The sequence below is a fragment of the Lagopus muta genome, chromosome 1 (assembly GCF_023343835.1).
Source record: "Lagopus muta isolate bLagMut1 chromosome 1, bLagMut1 primary, whole genome shotgun sequence".
Classification (NCBI taxonomy): Eukaryota; Metazoa; Chordata; class Aves; order Galliformes; family Phasianidae; genus Lagopus; species Lagopus muta.
Genome location: NC_064433.1, coordinates 142,773,129 through 142,794,918, shown reverse-complemented (window position 1 = coordinate 142,794,918; position 21,790 = coordinate 142,773,129). Strand labels below are relative to the sequence as shown.

The 21,790-nt window shown below is 37.3% G+C and overlaps 1 protein-coding gene across 1 annotated transcript in view; it reads left to right on the top strand.

The window, feature by feature from the left end:
- PCCA (propionyl-CoA carboxylase subunit alpha) overlaps positions 1-21,790 on the top strand; it is a 265,701-nt gene that overhangs the window by 26,363 nt on the left and 217,548 nt on the right. Inside the window, exons 5-6 of the mRNA XM_048933195.1 lie at positions 11,809-11,922; positions 13,371-13,424. Of these exons, the coding sequence (XP_048789152.1) occupies positions 11,809-11,922; positions 13,371-13,424 (168 nt within the window). The remainder of the gene's footprint in view (positions 1-11,808; positions 11,923-13,370; positions 13,425-21,790) is intronic.

Below are 21,790 nucleotides of genomic sequence, written 5' to 3'. Positions count from 1 at the left end.
ACTATATGACATTTACTGTGTTGAAGCAAAGAGCCAGCAAAATTCATGAAAATCCCAGAGCTGTATCTTACTCAGGTGGCCTGCTGTTTGAAATACGACTCCTGGTGTGTATTGTACTCTCAGCCCTAGGATTCAATAATGAGATTGAGTGGTATCTTCTGTGAGCACTTCTGGATGATTGACAGTGAGGTGATGTGAATCATCATTTATCAGGATATTATCATGCCTACCCTTGATAATTTCTCCCTGCTGTCTGGGGAGGTGGTGAAGACAGATAGGACTTTGTGATGTCAAAGTAATTAGTGTGTGTTGGTTTCCAGCTGAACAAACTGGAAGCTAATGATCAGGTAAATGAAGATGAAATGCATTAGTGTAAGAATGAAGGTGCAAGGACCTTGGGGAAGAGCTTATCAAAATTTCATGGGGGCTATTTGAATATTTGACAATTTGTTTGTGCAGTTGCAAGCAGTATTTAAAACTACTGAAGGATACTTCTGCAACAGTCTATTTACGTGTCCTTTGCTGATATCTCTCTTAGTGAGAGGGTCAGCTCTAGTGCTGAGGACATCACACTCTCCTGATCTAAAAACCAGGATCTCCTTGTGACTTGCATAAAATCTAGATAGTGAATTTCTAGGTAATAATGACAATGATGTTAAGATTGGGAAGGTTGGGTTTTTCTGTGATGTTCTCTTTAAATAGGAGGAAAGAGGGGAAAATTAACCATAATGAGGTTTTCATATTGTTGATCCATGATCAACTCTTTCATATTCTGAAAGTATTTTGCAATTGCTTGTACAAACCTAAGTATCTCAGGATGTGGACTTTGTAATGTAATTTGTGATGCTGCTGCAGGTTCCTGATGCTGTTTCATGATGCACGGTTTGAGAACGCTGTGTGGATCATAGCTGAAATGTTTTTGAATTTTTAAAAAGAAAGCAACCCTTATGGTGTAGGTGTGTACAGCTGCATTCATATTCTAAGAGGTGCTTAATGCATGGGTTGAGGAGAATGTAGTTCTTTTCCTATACCAAGCATAACCAACAGCAAGTGTTCTGAAGGTCTCTGCATAGTTAGCTTTATCACATGATTACTTACTGCAAATTTTAATTAAATGATTGAAAACCTATCTGCTTCACACACTTTTCAATGATTAGAAAGCTAATTTGCTTACTGATATTTATTAATGCTGTTGTAGTTGTCAATATGCCCGTCCCTTAGATACTTCCAAGAATAACATACCTATGGCAGTGGGCAAAGCTTTGTAATTAAACCTTTTTTAACTGCTCTTTAGGCTAGCTTTATGTATGTAGCTTTCTTCCCTTTATTTCAGTTTAAGTTCTTTTTCTGCCTCTTATTTGGTGAAAGTGAGGGGGCTAGAATCCCTGGCAGGAATTTGTCCGTATTAATATGGCTCATCAGAGACATTATATCTAATTGGAGAGCCTGCGGTATGGTTGCAGGAGACTGAAGGGAATTATTTAGCATTAGCGTGGCTCGTCTGGGAGTTGTGCGCTAATCAAGGAGCTTGTGTGTTAACTGTAGGGATGATGGGAGTTATGACGATTATGACATGTGAGCACGTCTGTATGAGAACTGGACAGGCAATGAGTTAATCAAGAAATGCATTAAATGGCTCCCATGCTGCTTCATTATTACTCTGCAGAGTGTCTGTCAGGTTGTGTACTTTAATGGGGGAAAGAATAAAATCTAACAAATAAATGTCTACGCCAGTAAAGTAAATACAATTTCTTACCTACAGAAAAATCACCTTTTCCTCATATTTTTGAAGTTGATGTTCTAGAATGTTGTGTTGAAGTGAGTACTTAGTCTGAAAAATGCATTGAAATGTCTCTCCGTTCCTTTTTTTTTTTTGTATTTTCTTAAGCATGTGCTTTCAGAATTATTTCTTAAGACATTAAAAACATCTGGTTAGATGTTTTAGAAACTGTTACGTAATTAAAAACTAATTTCACTCTTGGATCTGTAAATGTTAGCAATTGGCTTTAAAAACATGTAAATACTAATTGCTTTTCACCATCAGGATGATTCAAGCCTTGCAAAGAAACAAACAAGCAGAACCTAACCATAAATTGTAAAGCAAGTTTGCATTCCAGGTAAACTCAGCATAGATAGAAGCATCCATTTCATATCTGTCAGGAAATAATTGGTTATGCTGGAAAGAAAATCTGTTTTTAGTGGGGTTGAAACTGATAAACTCGGTTAACAAAAAAAGTGCGTAAACCTGCAGACCAACTGGATTACATCTGTAGGCAAACTCATCCCAGAGCTGCTGGCCAGGTGAGCATCTGCACTTTTCCTGCTATTGTCAGCACTGTCAAATTTAATAAAACTTCCTAACAAACTGTGACCTTCATGTATTAACTTAATTAAAGCAGTATCATGGCAAGTACCCAAAGTGTTAACCTGTAGGAGGTGGTTATTGAAATCCATTATCTGTGGAGTCAGTATTAGTGGTCAGCAGCATCAGAAGTAAAACTGCAAGTCAGGCCCTCCCTTGGGTGCTGTGAGCTCAGCAGGTTAAACTGTCAAAGCTTCTTAAAGGACTGATAGTTAAACCCCCTGGAGTTATAGGTAAACCAATCATTTGCTGTCAGCAGGAAATACGACTTTATTTAGCAGGTTGGAGGGAGAAAAAATGCTAACAGGAAAGAGGATTTAGATAGAAGTGTTTGTGTGTGTGCTGTTGTGCTATGTAGATTCCATGCAACTTGGATTGATTTTCTTAATTCCAGGCTTTTTAATGATAGGAATTTATGTAAAAATTTACTCCAGTGTCATAAGACTGTATACATGCTTGAGCCTTTCTGTTGGACTTATATTCTAAGTGAAGAACAAATGTTTACAACTTAAAAATACAGCTGTCACTGTACAGAGACTGGCTACTCCTTTCCTTTGGTTTTATGTAGGTGTTGTCTGTGTAACTCAATCTCTCTTTAACCACACTAAGTATATTTAACATTAACCAACTGTATTACCTAGAATGACATTTATTAAGCTATTATATAAAATAATTATTATATAGGACTATTATATAGAGAAATGTGTTAGTTTGCGTACAGGTTGCAAGTATGTGATACTTTGATTAAATCAGTCTAATAGTGATACTTCCCTTTAGCTTTCCCTTCTAGTTTTTAATTCTGTTTTCAGGAGCAATGCTTACCCTCATTTTAGGGGTTAGCATTATAGTGGCTTGTGAATAGTGCTCTCTTAATGTATCAAGACCTATTTCCTCAGTACAGTAAACCGTTTTTAGACGAGAGATCTTCTGTCAGATGGTCCATGTCAAACCACATGAAGTCTGACATCAGCACTCCTGGCTTGCCCAGTGCTGGCATTAGTTGTGTGAAAACTACTCAGGCTATACAGATTTTGCCCATTCCTGCCCTTATGTTAGGTTGTGCACAGTCTTTATGACGTTGATAGGCCAACTGGTTTTGTGCACTATCTATAAACCACCAACGCTTCTTGAAGTGTGCTGCTATTCACTTCCTTACTGACTTGATATATGGGTACTACATTCAGCATGGTGGAGCATAAACATAGGATGGAATAGAGGTTAGTACAGTCATCTTATGAATGGAGGTAGATGCCCATCTGCAAATGTTATGCTGTCAGATTAAATGGGAAAGTAACTACTTTTACTCCTTTTCAGAAATTTCCATGCAACAAAAAATATTTTTGTGCTGTATCTAGCAGTCAACTCTGGAACTCCTCATGCTGTAACTTAATTCTGCTGACTTGTTTCTTTTTTGTTTCTGTTTTCATTTTGAGGTCCTGAGCTCTGCTTGCTCTGTTTTGATCCTCCCTTACAAAATGTTTTTCCTGTGTAATACTTGTGTACTTGACTTCAGGGAGGTCAACTTGACTTAAGCAAATTTTGCACAGGAATATGAAAGAGTGATCTTTCATATTCCTGTGCAAAATTTGCTTAAGCTTTCTTTGAATACAGAGATGCAAACACTGACAGGCTTTGTTGGTAGGCCTTTTAACTGAAGTGAAGGCTATGAGTTTGTGGTGGGCGATGGTTTTATAACAAAGTGCTCTGTGTTCTCTTGCTGTGTCTAACAGGCGCAAGTGCCTGTCAAACAGTTCACATGGATTACACTTTGGGAATTGGCAAAGATGATAGCTTGCTAAAATACTTTTCAGAATAGACCTACCTTTAAAAAAAAAGTTACTTAACAAGCAGATTTCATGGGATTTATGGCTTACTGTTTTCTGTAACAGTAGAGAAAGCATGCTTTCTAGTTTTTCTCCATGACTCAGCTTTTATTATTATTCATCTTGACACCTGTATTTTGGATTCTCAAAGCTGCCTTGTGTTCTTCCAAAATAAGATTTGAGAGTAGAAAACTCTGAACAGGTTTTCCATTGATTAACTTCTTCCAAGTTGTCCCAGAATGTAAGGAGTAATTTTAACAGTGTCAGAAAAGTAATGTTTTTCTCTAATTCTATTGAAGAAGTAATGAAACTTAATTTTTAAGAAGTAATTATGAATATTCACAATAGTGGATTTTGTTGAAATAAAAAATGCTCTGCTTCTGCTCTATTGCTTTTACTGTATACATGGAAGTAAACACTGCGTAGGTATGAGGAGAACACTTTGTATTTTAGAAAGTCCTTATTGAAAGTTCCAAGATTCCTGAAGTACTCTGTTCATCTCTGACATATTACTTGGGGTGGTATTCTAAGAATTATTTGACACTTCAGGTCTGGTTTTATACTATGTTTTAAGTTCTCTGCATCCAAAGTATTTCCAAAAGGACCGATTATCCGTAGCTGCAAGGTGGTTTAACTTGCTGATCTGACAAAAGGTTAATTTCTCTTCCACTTAGAGTATTTCTCTGCTGGAGAGCTCAAGATTGACAGGTGAACTGACAGGCAGTTGATCTATTGGCAGTGTTGGATTGCTAGAGCTGAATGGGAAGGGGAGCTGGTTGGGATCATGCTTTGAATGGCAACTTATATTTTCAGAAAGTGAGGCTTTCCATGAAACTTCATTCCTATTTCAATATATGGTTCATCTTAAGCCAGAACGTAGTCCACATTGTGAAGGGCTTTATTTACTATAGGGTCTGTGTTTTGCACTTCTGATTATTTAGTACTCCAAATAGTGTTCCAGAGTTGCCTTGATTGGCACTAACGTTTGTACTTTGCTGTCATGTTGCTTTTAAGAACTGTTGGGTAGTTGAAATGCCATGTAGCTGTGAATTTCACCTTGCTGTTTTTATTAGCTGTTACATTGACCCTAGGACTGGTTTCAGGGATCCCTCACTTGATTACTGTCCTTAGATTCTGGAAGCAACTTCTGCAGTCCATCTTTGCAGGTCGGCAAATTTGGGCAATCGACAGGGGCCTCGTCTGAATGGCAGTGTTCTGTATTCTTGTCTCTGAAGGACAACTCTAAGCTGAAAATCCTAGATGGAATCATGCTGCTAAAACATACTACATGTTGTTTGGTCTGATTCAACTTAAATTACTTTTTCTAAATCCTGTATGTCTGCTTGATGTTGACTAAAACATGTGGAAGCTGTGATATAATCAACGGCTTCATTTTGCTAAAATTTCAGTGGCAAGCAAATTACTATGATAGGGTATTAAAAACAAGAGTTGTAGTCTACCATGGTGGGTTTCTAAAGCTTTAAGCGTATTTTCCTCAACAAGAAAAGCTTCTTGTAGAAAAATATTTATGCTTGGTGGTTATTTGCAGATAGACTTGGTAGACAGAAGAAGGCTTGCTTAAAAAACATTTCTTCTGAATAGAAGTCTGTAGAGATGAGCTTTCCTAGAGAAGTTCCAGAAAAACATGCTATGGAAAGAAACATCTTCAATTTTCAATGCCTTGCAAAAAGATGTCATCTTTTGATCAACTTAAGTACATTCAGCTGCTTGGATCTGGCTCAGCTTCAGTTCTATAGTCTTAAGATTTATTTGAAGCACACTGAGGTACTAGTTCCTAGTCTTTACTCCTTTGGAGGGTGAAACTCAAATAACCATTTGCAATAAAATGCTTATGAAGAAGCCTTCTTTCTCACCAGTTTTCTAGAAGCATGTTTTACTGGGTAGTTATCTATCATAAAATGAGTGTGTAGGAGATGACTTAGGAGCCAAAGTCATTCTCCTCTTGATTTCTATCAGTAATAACTTCAGGTTGTAAGGCATTTTCTTGCTAGTCCCAACAGGAGAACTCAGTTTTGAAGCATCTATTTCATAATAGCGTTGTGTGGTCTATTATTTGTAGTCCTGGTCATCAGGCCTCTATATGCAATGGGGAACCTGTTCCTTGTGATGGCATCTCTGAGAAGTGTGCGTATGGACAGTAAAGTTCCAGAACTCTGCTCACGGAAGAGAGAATTTCAGGATTCAAGATTATTTTCTTCTTCTAAGGTTATAAATCACACTTATGAGTAAGACTGAACAAATGGGGATCTTTTTGACTTTAAAAGTGCGTACTTTTAGTCTTAATTAAGAATTAAGCATTCCTTGCCTCATTGGTGTCTCTTCTTTGGAGGGCAGTTGAGTTCAACTCGGGTCACTGAAGTGTCACATAGGTGTGGTTGTGGACTATCAATTAAAAAAAAAAAAAACCACAAACCAACAAACAACTAAACAAAAAACCAACCAAACAACAAAACCTGCAAACCAACAGGCAGTCTTGCAGAAGGATCTGCTTACACTGACTGTGGGCTGTTTTTTGTGTAATTTTTTGTACAGTTTTTTTGAAATGCTGAGTTAAAATAAATGTGGAAAATGTGACATTTGTGTGATGTATGGCTTTCACAGTTCTGCTCTTTGTGCAATTAGAAATGTTTTCATTATTTCATTTTAGGGTTAAATGCCATAATTGTGTGGCAGTATTTCTTTGCAATAGCACTTGGAGGACTGCAAGTACGACATGCTTGCTGTGTGCACAGATTTGTTGTATTCTTGACGTTTGTTTTTGTGTGAAGCTGTTAAAGACGGGTCTAAAAGCTGTGTATTTTTGACAGAGCAGTGAATTGGAACCTTTCTTTGCTTCTTTTTGGTTTTTAACTGTTCAGTGCCACAAGGTTTTTATTTTTTGTCTCTTTTGGTATTACGATTGGCAAGATTTGGGATTATTGCTTTTATTCGTTTTATTTTTTGCTACCCATACAAAGGATTTACTCATTAGCCCTATCTTACGGGTTGAGCTAATTGTGGTTTGTCTTGCTCAGTGGTGTTATGCAATTTGGGTCAATTGAGTTTATTTATACCAACTGTAATTGTTGCAACGTGTGATATTGATTTGAGCTTTGAAAGGATTGTTTGATTAGATTTATTTGCCTAAACAATGCAGTCTTAACTAATGTAGCAAACATTAATTCTTTTTTCTTTAATTGCTTCTTAGATTTGGTTAGCATTGTATATATGCGTGTATAACAATTTCCTGTCTATTTACTGTGGAAAAGTGCAGAAGAATTGGGGAAAATGCATCTTGTAACTTAATAAAACTCCCTGCTGTATGAATTATCAACTTGTGTTGAGGCCTGGGGTTGCATAGGGTGACCTATCCTGAAAAACTGGGCTATCGTGAAGTCCTGGACAGTCTTTCTTAGTAATGAAGGAGGGAGAGTGTGTGTGTGTGTGTGTGTCTGTGTGTACGTGTTAATTAGGCATTTACACTGGAGTAAATGGCATCTGTCACACAGTAAATATCAAACTGATGAAGTGTATAAAATATCTGTGAAAACTGTGCAGGCGGTATCAAGCACTTTGTTAGGAAACACGTGTGGATATCTTTGCTCTTCTACTGGCTCACGTGAAAATCAGCTTTGTTTCTTGCAATTAGTAGACGACATGATTATAAAGCAAGCGGGTGAGATGGGTACAAAGAACTTTCTTCATGAATCATATCCTTAAGAAAGTAACAAACTCTGGAGTTCCTGAATAGTTACAATGCTAAGAATCTGTAAATTTTCCTAGTATCTTTCATTTTTTTTCAGTGCTTTGCCTTAGTGTTGTGTTGTTCATATGTACATACTTCTATTTCCATACCAAAATACCTTTTATTGTTGTAAAGGCTGGGAGCATGTGTACTTGCATGTAGTATAAGTTTTAGCTAACAATCTGAAGCAACTGGATGACTGTTGGCAAAGGTTACTTTAATTCTACTGCATTAAACAACATCTCTAGGAGTGCTGTGTGTATTTTAGCTACTCAACTATTACTTTTTCTCTCTAAATGACTATTTGAGATACAGATTTCATGGGAAGGGTGCTTCACTACTTTTCAGAGTACACCTGGGCAAAAGAATGTGCTACTGTCAAATGCATACATGTGCCATCCTCCACAAGTAAAGGAGTGCTAGCAGTTTCAGTAATTCGGATACTGACTAGCTCTAGTTTAGTACAGTCCTTCTTAATTGGGTAATCTCCTGCAAAGTATTGGTACTTTGGTGTTTATATCCCATGTTTTGGGTTGTGGGGTATGATATAACACCAAAACCCGCATACTGTTTCTGGTTTATCAGTCCTGCTGTTACACTGAAACAAAATAGCTAGAGCCTACTGCTGGCTGCTGTTGGCACTCCATTGTAATTGACACCTTGAGAGCTGATGCTGCCTGGAACAGTGCTTGGAACCAGTCCTGGATGGATTAAAATGGCTGGATAATCACCCTGACAGACTATTTAAGTACCTATTTCCTACAGACACAAAGAAACACAGTAGGATTGGTAGTTTAGGTGCCTTACCTGAACTTGCTCAGGAAATAAGTGGCTGTTTTGGTGTAGCTTATTGAAGAGGATTGTTGAACTTGAGTTCTTGTTTTGCTGTGTGGTCATGAATCGTGCACTAAAGTCACTGCTGCATTTCAAACTGTGGCCAGTTGTTGTATTTTTGTCATATTGATGAACCTTTGTTTAAAAGTAATTGTGCTACTGAAGAGTATTCTTTCTAATGAGTACTCTTGGATTCCTTGTTAAATCGAGACTATTGAGGCACGTTTGTCATAGAAGAGTTGAGGAGGCTTCAGTGCAGTGGTTAGGTGCTCATTACAGGTTAGGATTTAGATTTAAAGATGTAACAAATCACGAGTCAATAGGTTTTGGTAAACCTTTTGTCTTATTTGTGTAATTATTGCAGTGTAATTAGTCCTCATTTAATATTTCAAATCTAAAACTTCTACAGCAATTAAACTGCTCTCTACATGACTAAGTCATGCTTTTAGCAAATTTGTGTTGAGTAATGTAACAGGTCCTTGTAGTTGTTTGAAACATATCTTTTGAGGCACAGGTAGACCAATATTAAAAAAAAAAAATTACAGTAAAAATGTTTAGTACTTTTAGGCTTGTGTGCTTTTCCACCCTTTGCTGGTATCCATCCATCATGCTTGAGATTGCATGGCCAGTTCTAATATTTATGAAGGAATTGTTTCTTCATAAACCTCCTGGAACTGGCTTCTCTGTCTTGTTAATATTATTTTTGAAAACTAAAACAGAAAAGTGAAAAATTTTTCTTCTAAATTGTTAGTTGTCATAAGCTGGGTACAAGTTCTGAATACATAGGATTGTGTGACTTGTTTGAAATCATTCATTTTCAAACTTGTAATGCTGGAGAAGATGAAGTGGTTGTAATATGGCTACAGTTTTATTACGTACGTGTGGTTGTTAGGGTACCTGCAAGGATAATTCAACAGTGAACTAGAGAAGATGCTAAAATCTTGTGGTAATGTAAGGAGAAATAGACTCCAGAGGAAGAGGAGCATGGGGAGAAGTAGCAAAACACTTGAAGGGAAGAAAATGGCGGAGGGAAAGCACACACAGCTGTTCTTAACTGTTGTAAATCAGTGGTTTTTACAATATCTGCTATGGACTTCTGGTGCTATAGGACTGTTGGGGGGAGGGCGTGGGCTTCTTCTCTATATGCTTAAAAATAGCTAGTTGTCATAGTTTAGTCCCTTAGTAAGGAAGCTTTTGGTCCTGTAAAACACCCATGCTTAAGTATGCTTGTCTAAAACATACTGAATAACTAAAAAACTTGGATACATTTATTTGATTGATTCAAGGGCAATGCTGTTTCTTGTACTTAATACTCCAGGAAGGGTAGCAGATAGGGTTAATTCTGCTATCATTTAATCAAATGTTAAATTAACTTTGTCGAGGTGTTTTATTATAAAGCATTAAAACCCTGCCACATGATTGTCTGTGCTAGTGGGTAGGGTTTTTGGTTCTGCTTTGTTTATAATGTGAAGTGAATGCTATACTAAGAAAATGAAACCATTATCTCTTTAAAGAAGCTATAACAACTAAAATGTGAAATATATGGAGATTCCAGGTGGTTTTGTGCACTTGGAGCTGCTGAATTGTCTGCATATTTGCATATCTATTTAAGAGCTACTCCCAGGAGAGTGCTAGGAATTTGGTGGCAAGTTAGTATTTCTTTCTGGTGTTGGGGTAACTTTCTGCAAAGTACAGAAAAGCTCTATAAAAACAAAGACTAATGCTGAATGTTCACAGGTGACTAAATAGATGTTGTTTTTCTTACGCATTACCTGAACACTTATTTTGAATAGCAAAATGAGAAATTGCTTGACTACTGCAAGGCAGTTTCTAGGTACCTTTTTTTTCTGGCTTTGACTTTTTTCTGAATGAATGAATAGTGTGTAGGGACTGCAATACTTCCAACCTTAACATATTACACTGACAATCTCTGTGCTACTTGTGAGTAAAATTGCTGTTAGCAAAGAAAAAATTTTTGCATGTCGTATGTTAAGATTCACTTCATGAAACAACATTTTCTATATATTCTAGTGCACTGAAGATGATAGAAAATATTCATAAAATAACAGTTTTAAAATTGATAAGTGTTGAAATGCCAAACTGTATAGTGCCAAGTCTTACTAACCTATAGCTATATAAATCTTATACAGGTTAAACAGTGGCATGTTTCCTTTAAACACAGACTGGACGAGAGCTTATAAAAGGAAAACAAAATGAGAAACTGATTTTTTTTTTTTTTTTTTTTTGTGGGTCTGTGTGCGTCTTAATTTATAAGGAAAATATAGTAAAACATGTTGAAGAGCAATCTAAAAATGTTGTAACTTCTTTTTATTCCCAAAGTGTGTGAATGAGTTCTGGTTTGTTCAAAACCAGCTATTTTATTGTTTCTGGTAAACTGTTTATCGCTACTTTTTGTATGGTTTAGATTTGACTGTAAAAATGTTTGACAAATGCATATAAATTAGGATACAATGAATCAGGAATCAAACATGAGCCTGCTTAAATAATTCTCAAGATTTTCTGGTTCACGTGTAGTGATATTGAACTCTTTAGTCATAGGCTTTAATTTGTGCATGGTGCTGACCTGATGCTGTGCAGGGACACTCGCTGCATCCCTTCATTCAATTCACTCTAATTATCCCCAACTTCCTGGGGAGCCTGCTTAGAACTGGTCATGAATGTTTGTTATTAAGATATTAGACTATCCTGGTTACATGTAACAAAGTAGTTTTTAGTCTGAATTTACATATAGATTATCAGTATAGGAAGCTGAAATTAATTTGCCGTGATTTGATTTAACCAAATTCAAAATAATACATTGGAATAAGAAATCTTGGCAATGACACTTCAGGTGGGAGTTAAATGAGATTTAATGTTATTGCATGAGTTCTTGTATGTCAATGTTGGTGATTTCGGTGTATGTTTTAGAGTGGTTATGGTATGTAAATTATCTTCGAAACAATAAAATTTGTGTGCATGTTTCAGGATGTCGGTAATTATTTTTGGTGGGAGCATCTGTTAATATGGAATATTCCCCCCCTTAGGTTCACGTGAAAATGGCGGATGAAGCTGTCTGTGTTGGCCCAGCTCCCACTAGCAAAAGCTACCTCAACATGGATGCCATCATGGAAGTCATTAAGAAAACCAGGGCCCAAGCTGTGAGTCTGAATGAGTCTATCTGCTGCAGCTGTTTCACATATAGAAAGCAGAAAAGCCAGAGTTTGTATTTTTTTTAACGTGTGTGTGTGGGGGGGAGTGATTGAATATGCGATTCCAGTTAGTTCATGTTAAATGTGTCCGAAATCGCTACTGGAAATCAAAGGCTTTGTAGCATCTGGCAGCACTGGTCGCTGATCCTGCAGGTGGCTGCTGGATTCAGCTTTCACACCAGGGAGCAGCTTCAGTTCATTTCCAAATTTGCTGGGGGAAAAAAAAAAATCCCAATTAGTTTTGAGCACTAACCCTTTAGATGCCATAATGGCTTTTTGAACGTTTTACAAAGTGTGTCCAAAGAAGGCTTTTGCTTAAACATGGTTTGAAGCAGTTTTTGAATTATATGTGTCTTATTTGCAAGAAGGTGCATTCTGCAATTACTTGTTTCAGGATGTTTACAGAATGCACATCAGCCCATGTTTACTCATGTAAGCTGTTCTGCTTTTCTCCCTCCAAATTGGCCTGAGATTCAAAGCTTTATGGGGATCGGTTGGAAAAACGAATGTGTGGTCATGTTAACAAATCTAATGTTCTTTGTAATGTCAATGAAGCAAATGTATTATTCAGAGCTACTGTAAACAGCATTTTCAAAGTGAAATTTGATGGCTGTGTTTGAGCAACACTGATTACTGTGGAATGGTTTGGAGCGGCGTTGTAGTTTCCTTCAGTGTGATGTGTTTGGTGTGATGCTTTCAGGGCCCCAAAACTTCCCTGTAAAGAAAGCAACTTTATGTCCTTCAAGTTTCTGAAAGTAGTATGTTGCTTATTCTCTTTAAAAGAGGGTAGTAACATATTCTTAACTTTATCTGTTGGAGTATATTGGATCAAGAATCTTGTGAGTTGCAAAAAAGAGAACTTCACCAGCACAGTATAAGGTGTATATTTGGGTATGAATAACAAATCAGGCATTTAAGGATGCATCACTTACACTAATGATACAGTAAATACTGTCCTCCAGCAAGGATGACTAGAGGTAGGAGACTTATGGCTGTGGACCTTAGAACCACTGTTGTGATCAAAGCTATAAAGTATTTAAAATGAAGAGTACTTTGTAGAGTTATTGAGAAGAGTATGTATGAGTATTGATACAAAAGTCTGCAGAGATGTGAATGTAGCAAAAAGGAGTAAGAAAGAGGGAAAGTCTGAAGTGAGTATGTTAGTGTCTCTGAAAAGGGCATATTTCTCTGTAGTCAAGTAGGGAATATTTGTTTCAGAAAATGCTGCTCAAGCAGTGGGTTTGTATAGGACTCAAGACAGCTAAATCAGCCATTTGAACTAATTGAAATGCTTGGTGCTCAGTGTCACCTTACTGGTATCTAGAAGGCGGTGGTAAACTTGGTGTCTGGCTTCTGAGGTCAGTAAGCTTGAAAACTTCTTTGCTTTGTTTTTGAAGGTACACCCGGGATATGGATTTCTTTCAGAAAACAAAGAATTTGCCAGGCGTTTGGTAAGTTATCTTTCCTTGCTTGGATGTGAAGGGTGCACTGGGTTGCATGTATTCACTTCAAGGTACTAATTTAAGGCAGATTTTAAGGATGCATGAAGGCAGGGTACTTTATATGCCTTCTCTGCATGTGTTTTTTTTTTTTTTTTTGTATTTTATGGGTCCAGTTGCAACCTGTGCCTGTTTGTAAGAGCTGCACCAAGGACATAGGAGCCTCAGTGTATTTGCTTTTTGTCTGTGATGCTTGTGCCTTCTCTGTAAAACTGAGTCACTGAAATGATCTAGGTTAAAAGTATTTATTTCTAAGTGATTGTTTTGGTGACTCCATGCACAGCTGGTGAACAGCTGTATCAGTAGCCCTGAAAAGGTGCTGAAATGCACTTTGAAGATGGGGATGGGGCTGTTTAAAAACTAGCTTCTGTGCTGGAAGTCGTGTATTGTAGAACTGCGTCTTCTGGAAGAAATGAGGAGGTACTTCAAGAAGGTGCTGTTTTCCCTTCACATTTGAATTTATAATCTTTTTTATTCATAATCTCCTTACTTCAGTGGGATTTTTACATACCACAGAAACTGATATATGGCCCTCTTACTGTTTTTTTTTTTTTTTTTTTTCCCCCAAGCTCACCCAATCATTTTCTTTTTTTAAGAGGCAGTAAGAGAAATTGGTTACTATTTTTAAGAATAATTTCTACTTTTTATAACTCAGGGTAGAAACGTAGATGAAGAATTTGCTTCTGTAAAGCTTCTGTGAGATCTTTTCTGTTCTTAGCATTTGTGAAGTAACTTCTGTGTTTTCCTTGACTGTATTACTTTCAGTTCAAGTTCTATTTGTAGTACAGACTGTTATAATTTAGTTGGTTCTGGAGCGTTAGATAATATCATCAATTCACCAAATAAGCTATTTGGGAATTAAATGTGTAATTATTTTGTTTCTTATTGACCGTGCCTCTTTAGAACAAGCAAACAAGAAAAAACAATATAGAGTCTGTGTCCTTCTGGTTACTGTGTGGTGCTAGAGTTCTGTTAAACTTGAAAGGAATGTAAAACACTTGGCATTTGTAAGTTTTACCAAATCTAGGATAATGTTTTCCATGTATTTTCATATAGTTTAACAGTTTTTTTTCTCCGTACTATGCAATGTACCAGACCCTCTTCTTTAAGGGGAGGATTCCGGGTTAAATTGATAGCAGTATTCCTACTGGGTTGTACCAGAATGGTGACTGGCTTTACTTCGCAGTTCCTTGGGGAGAGAGGAACAGAAGTGCTAGATCATGCTATTTTGTGGTATATTTTTGCTGCCATACTTTGGAATGTGATAGTTATTACTCCAAACTGGGCACACTTCCTAGGAATCTGGTTATTTAGTTATGTAAATTATAGTATTGTTGACATGACAGTCTGGAACGATTTTTTTTTTTTTGCAAGATTAAGTAGAAATGAAGGAAGATCAAACATTCCTATAGATCCTCTTCCCCTTCCGTCTCATCTTTTCACTCAAATGCTTCAATACTGACCACATTATTTTAGGAATTCACTAGAAACACTTTCAAATTTGGATTGCTACAGTCTCAAGGTAGCTTCACAGAATCATGGAATCATCAAGGTTGGAAAAGACCTACAAGATCATCCAGGCCAACCATCCACCCATCACTAATAGTACTCACTAAGCCATATCCCTCAACACAAAATCCAAACATTCCTTGAACACCTCCAGGGTTAGTGACTCCACCAGCACCGCCCTGAGCAGCCCATTCCAGTGCCTGACCACTCTTTCAGAGAAGTAGTATTTCCTAATGTCCAGCCTAAATCTCCCCTGTTGCAGCTTGAAGCCATTCTCTCTGGTCCTATCACTAATGACACGAGAGAAGAGGCCAACTCCCAGCTCACTACAACCTCCCTTCAGGTAGTTATAGAGTGCAATGAGGTCTCCCCTGAGCCTCCTCTTTCCAGACCCAACAATCCCAGCTCCTTCAGCTGCTCCTCATAAGCCCTGTGCTCCAGACTCATTACCAGCTTTGTTGTCCTTCTTTGAACCCGCTCCAGGGCCTCAATGTCTTGCAGTGAGGGACCACTAATACTGAAAAGTATTACTGTATTGTATTATTGTATTGCATTCTAAATCATTTCACAAACTTGGTGTGGTCTGGTACATAAAATAGAATAAAACAAATTCTGCTTTGCTTTCTCAAACACAGGACTTTAAGTCTCAATTAAGTCATAACCATGCTTCCCTTCATGTCAGTTACTCTACAGTATCAAACCCCTAGTGGGAATTGGGAAAACGATCTGTCTTTTTATCACTGAAGACTACTTCTATTTTTTTCAGACAACTTGATTAACATATTCAGGAAAAAAACTTGCCTGCTGTTTCTCTTCTTCATTAAAGCCTATAATAAATGTTACAAAACTGTTGTGAAGTTGGCAAGGATGTGTTTTTGTTCCATTTTTTTCTCCCCATGCCTTGATTTGCATCCATGGTATTTGTTATTTTTTTGCTGAAAGTAATGATGGACTTGTGAAACCTGTGTTTATTTCCTAGGTGCATATCCGTACTTGTAAAACAAGGCTACCTAGATTTGGCAGTGGAGAAAAAGGGTAAATGTTTTAAACTCACCCTTCTGTCTGTAAGAGTGGTAATGAGCTCGAGTGAAGCTTTGTCTTCAATTAACACAAGGAGGGTCAGTTCAGATGTAATCGTACTGTGCATGATTTGAAAAAAGCGTGTATTTTTGTTCCTTACTGCACAAATGGTTCACGGAATAAGTGCTCAGCTTTAGATAGTCCTTGTAAAGGATTGGATTGATGCATTCAGAGTATTGAAAATCGCCATTCTTTATTTTTCTTCTCTATACTCAGTTTTGTTACTTTTAGAATGGGAGAAAACAAACATGTTGAGGATTTCAAGTGAATAATTCATTGGCTCAAAAACAAATGATCTATAAGATGATTACGTGACACCTGGCATATTTGTCATAGTAGTCCAATAAAAAAGATGGTGCATCACCTCTTCAGATGTGTCTGTTGTGGTTGCTGTTATGCTACAGAAGGGGATTCACTGTATTTATATAAATGAAGTCAGCTAATGATTTTGTAAAAATGGAAGGTCAGTTTCTTGAAAATTGCTATTTCAATGTAATTCTTTTGAAAACTTCCTAAGATAAAGAGCAGATATTTGGAGTACGTTTGTTACGTAGAAGATCAAAGTGTGTTTCTAGGCAAGTGGATGTAGCTTCTTAGAATATTAACTAATATTCTAATCGTAATAAATGTGAGCTATGCAACTCAGCCTTTGAGATGCTCTAAAAAAGTGATTTACGTATAAAGGATCTGAAGTCCAGTTTACAAGCTGTTACTTGTAGTTTATGCATACAACTTTATATGAATGTAAGCAGTATTTTTCTTCATGGAGTAATTGCATATTACTGAGTTCTAAGGGAGACCTCATTGCACTGTACAACTTCCTGAGGGGAGGTTGTGATGAGGAGGGGTTTGGCCTCTTCTCCCAGGCAACAAACAGGACCTGAGGAAATGGCCACAAGTTGTACCAGAGGAGGTTTAGGTTGGACATAAGAACTTTTTCTCTCAAAGAGTGGTCAGGCACTGCAATGGCTGCCCAGGGAGGTGGTGGAGTCACCGTCCCTGGCAGCGTTCAAGAGGTGCCTGGATGAGGAGCTGCGAGATGTGGTTTAGCACTTGTGGTAGCAAGGATAATGGGAGGATGGTTGGACTGGATGATCTTATAGGTCCTTTCCAACCTTGTGATTCTATAATTCTATAAACCTAAAGGTGCAATCAACCTGTTGCATATGTTGGCAGTTCGTATTTTTAATCTCTCTTTTGAGAGGACATTTTGTTCTGTCATATCATAGAAGAATTTGCTAGTGACCTCTGTATTTAGGTTTAGGTTAGCTTGCTTCATGTTTCCCTTTATACAAAATTAATGCAGACTTTTTCTGAGAAGGCTATTGTTTGCAGCAGGCCTTTGAAATCTGGGGAGGAGAAAACCTTGAGTCTAAAGATAAGCCTTTTGGTTAGCCTACTGTTGGATGATACAGTCATCTGAAATTGCTGTTTTCCTTTCCTTTGACTGTACAGAGCAGCTGGGGGGTGCAGTGAGGGAGTGGGCATACTGAGCCATCTCTTTATGTGAATGTTGAATACTTGGGTACTGGCCCATAGTCCCTGTGACTCTTCCCTTTCCTGCCTGGGTAAAGAAGGGAGCAGGGGGGATAAACAAGTGACAAAAAATGAATGTGAGACTGGATTGGCCCAGGCATTCATCCAGTTTAAGTGTATCTCATGTTCTGTCTGATGTTAGCATCAAGCAGGAGTCTTACCTCTGTATCAGAAATTTATGTATTTCTGCTTCATGGCAATGGTTAGAAGCCTAAATCATGATGCATGACAACTCAGTGTTGCAGTTGTTGATAACGGGATGGATTTTTAGCTTTTTAATTAAAGAAAAACAGAAATGAACTTCTCCCAACTGTTGCAGAAGTCCCTTGGGAAGTCACAAGGTGGTGGTATGGACAGAAAGAAAAATGGACTAAATGAACACTATTCCCTTGCAAAGTATAGTATGGAAAAATGCCAGTTTGCAGGATTTAAGTCAGTGTGTATATATACTTTTGTACATGAGATAGAGTTCTTGCCTTCACAAATGATGCATTGCGATGTTTCTCCCTAGAGCCTATGCAATCTGTGTATAAAGTAACTTTAATTCTTAACATTTATATTTGTAACTTTTTACCTGTACTATTCTTCTTTTGAGCGCATTCTTGATAATGCTGTCTGGCATTTTCTTTAAGCAAAGAAATTGCAGACTATGTTCTGCCAACCCTCCCCTCTGTACCAATGGCCATATGTGCAGTGGAGCAGAAGTATTCAATTTTGGAATGAGATACGGATCTTTCTGGAATACCTAGCGAAACCTTTTTCTACAAGTCTTTTGTGTCCTTTTTAGCAACTACAATTTGGCAGGACTAAGGGGAGAACAAAGCACCCAGCACTAGTTTCCTTTACCTTTGAAGCTAGATTAACATTCTTGGTGGAATTAAAAAAAAGTCAGTGTGTTATCTGAAATTGGCAAGCAATACACATAGAAGTGATTGTGTTTGAAAATGGTTGTAGGCTTGAGATGAAAAAGGTAAAACAAAGAATGAAGTGTATCATCTTCTGTAAGGAGATGCATGTCTAACCTGTAAGGAACTTTGTTCAGGTGGACCCATAGCCCAATTGAGTTAGTTGTAGGATTACCACATTTTAAAATGTGAATTCATAGTGACAGCAGGCCTTTAAATGCTAGCTTATGGCTTTATTATTTGTAAGTAAAATTGTGAGGTTACTTTATTAGGATTCACTGTACATTATAGTTCTGGGAAGCATTGGGTGCGATTCATGTGCTGTTCCCACACAAACTGCCAAAGAAGTAGTCAGTGTAAGTGGTTGGCTTTACTTGTGCTTTCTGACAGTGATGGTAAAAAAAAAAAAAAATAAAGCAGATTTGGAAGCCTGATATGAAGCAATCTCATTTCAGAGGTTACATCTTTTGGACAGACCTATTAATGTGGGTTACTTATTCTGTCCTATGGTATTTTCAAGCCAAAGCAGTCTTTTTTTTTTTATTTAAAAAAGCTTAGTCTCAAACCTTCAACTTGTTTTATTCCTATTAAAATGTGTACATAAGACATAAATACAAAGCCTTTTTCAAATGGCCAGATACTGCTAGTGATACTGTTGATCCAGGAACTATGATCCTGCATGACTTCCGAAACGATTTAGGGCTGTGCATGTGATTAAGAAACATTAGTGATTTTTGAATATCTAGACTATCATAAGCCGTTTAATATTTCACATGAGATGTATTTCAACAGCAGTACTTTCAACAGTGCACTTACTAAGGTGTGTGGTTTTGTAGATGAATGGATTTGTAAATAAGAAAGAATCATTGCCCTGACGTGCAGTATCATTGCAGTAGCTCTGATTACCAGGCTTCTAAAATGCTTGGTTCAATCATCTTTCTTCAAATGTTTTGAAATCTGCTTATGAGAATAAAAGATGCTTTTTTTTCCACTATACATAGCTGTATAGGCCTATATTACTTTTTTCTCATTGCAATAACAGAAGGCTTCAAAGCATTACACTTGCTTCTTCTTTTATGTAGGTAACATTTTCTTTCCACTTCTTGCATTTTTATTCTGCTATTGATTTGCAGTGTTGCAGACAAGCTTGTCTGATTATGACAAATTTTGTCTGTTTTGTTGTATGGTGATTTGTTCATTTGTCCTGTTTTAGTATAATTGATGTGAGTTGGTATGGCAACCTTGATAATGTGTTATGGGTCTGCTCCTCCTGTTTCTAAATCAGTATTAGCTGTCCAATTGCTACCAGTGGAGTTAGATTGGACTTGACACATCAACTCTTGACTGTATTTTGAATAAGAATCCCATTGCCTTACCACTTCTGTAGCTTAGAATTCAATGAAAGCAGTGCTTTCTTATTAATAACCACTTCTGTTTTCTGCCTTCATATTAAGAGCTACTTTACACTGTAACAAAGGATGGTCTATGTTCAGTAGTCTTGCACAGCAAGATTGCATTGCCTCTTGCCCTGACACTGGGTACCACTGAGAAGTCTGCTTCCATCCTCTTTATGGTCGTCCCTGAGGTATCTGAAGTATCCCTCAGGCCCTCTCAATCTCCAAGCCTTCTTTTTGCCAGGTATAACAGTACCAGTTGTCTTTCTTCAGAGGAAAGATGCTAATAAATAAATAAATAAAAATCAAACACACACACCAAGAGAAAGCAATTCGACTGTAACTTACCTGGTCTGTTGATGAACCTGTAGCCATTATGAAAGCCATGATGACTCAGGAAGGACTAAGAATTTAACAAGTAACTTCCATATGCGTAATAGTGTTTAGTGGTTTAATTTATAAGTCTTTAAAATAATTCTCTGGAACTTTAAATTGCTTTAATAGTGCTCTCTATTATGAATGCATTTGCCTTTTCGTTTTCATTAATTTTGTTTGAAGGATTGCTTTACTTGTTGTGCAAATAGACGAAGCTTACATGTTCTGTTTCCGCTTCAGAATGAATGACAACGATCAGTAGCACTGATAACTGAGTAATGGGTTGTCTGAACAATCCCAACTCATCCTTAGATGTACTGGAATGACTACATGTGCATATAACTTCATAGGGCTATTCTGTAAGAATGATTCATTTGTTTAAAAAGCAAAACCACGTAGCTACCCCATTAAGAGTCTTTGAGCTAATATGTGTAATTGTGGTGGAAGCAAGTAGGAGAGTGTCTTCCCAGCTCGAAGTGGAGGCATATTCAAACGGTTGATACTTTGGAAGTAGGATGTAGGAAATAAGAGGGGGGAAAAAGTAAGCATCTAAAGGTATTGACTTATTTACAGTTATCACACTATTTGACAGAAATCTTAAGAATAGGTGCTTAAGTAGTTTTGAAAATCAATTTTGTGCTCCTTGTCTTTACAAGACAAGTTTGAAACTTAGATTAAAAATAAAGCTGTGATCAGTATATACATATTTCTGAGCAGGCATTTTACATATTTATCCATCTTGATTTTTACATTGGAACTGTGTAGGGCACACACACCTACTGAATAGCATCTCACTATTTAGAGATGAGAACTTTAATTGATGCTAAATTACAGCTTTCAGTACACACAGGGTTAAATAAAAAGGTTGCAGTAGTATCTACTGAGCTTTTTGCTTTAATGTGCTCATTAGCAGTAGCAGGTCCAGGTTTTAGCACACTTCAGTAATTTACATTTCATTGCTGAGTGGGTGCCCTTGTTCAAGAGTTGTTTCTAAGCCTGATGAATATACTTGTATTGGGAATAAACTGAGTAGAAGAATTGAAAGCCAAGTACCCTGCCAGGCTTTTCAATGGGTACTGGAGTTTCCAGTGGGTCACTGATTAGTAATGCATAGAGCAGCAGGAAAATACAAAGATAAGGTCTGGAAGTGTTACTACAGGTAGGCTATAGCATCAAACCTCTCTTTGTAACTACTTTTGCAGTTTTCTTTAAAAACCTTTCTTCACAGGCCTTCTTTTAATCTGAGAATATGGTACATTGGGTAGACATCCCAACTAGGTTACTTAGTTGTTCAGAGGTGGCATAGTAAAGTGATCGTTTCTCAGAGTCCTAGAAACAAATGAAGTTAGAGGCTGTACAGTTTCCTGCTATCAGATTATGATGACAGATCTCTGTAAATATTTGCTCAAGCCCTTTTTTTCTTTTTCGTGCTTTGTCAGATGCTGGCTTGGCTTGGAGTTAAGTATGGCTAATAGCTATAAAGATGAATATATGTGTTGAGTTGCAGTAGCATTGTGGT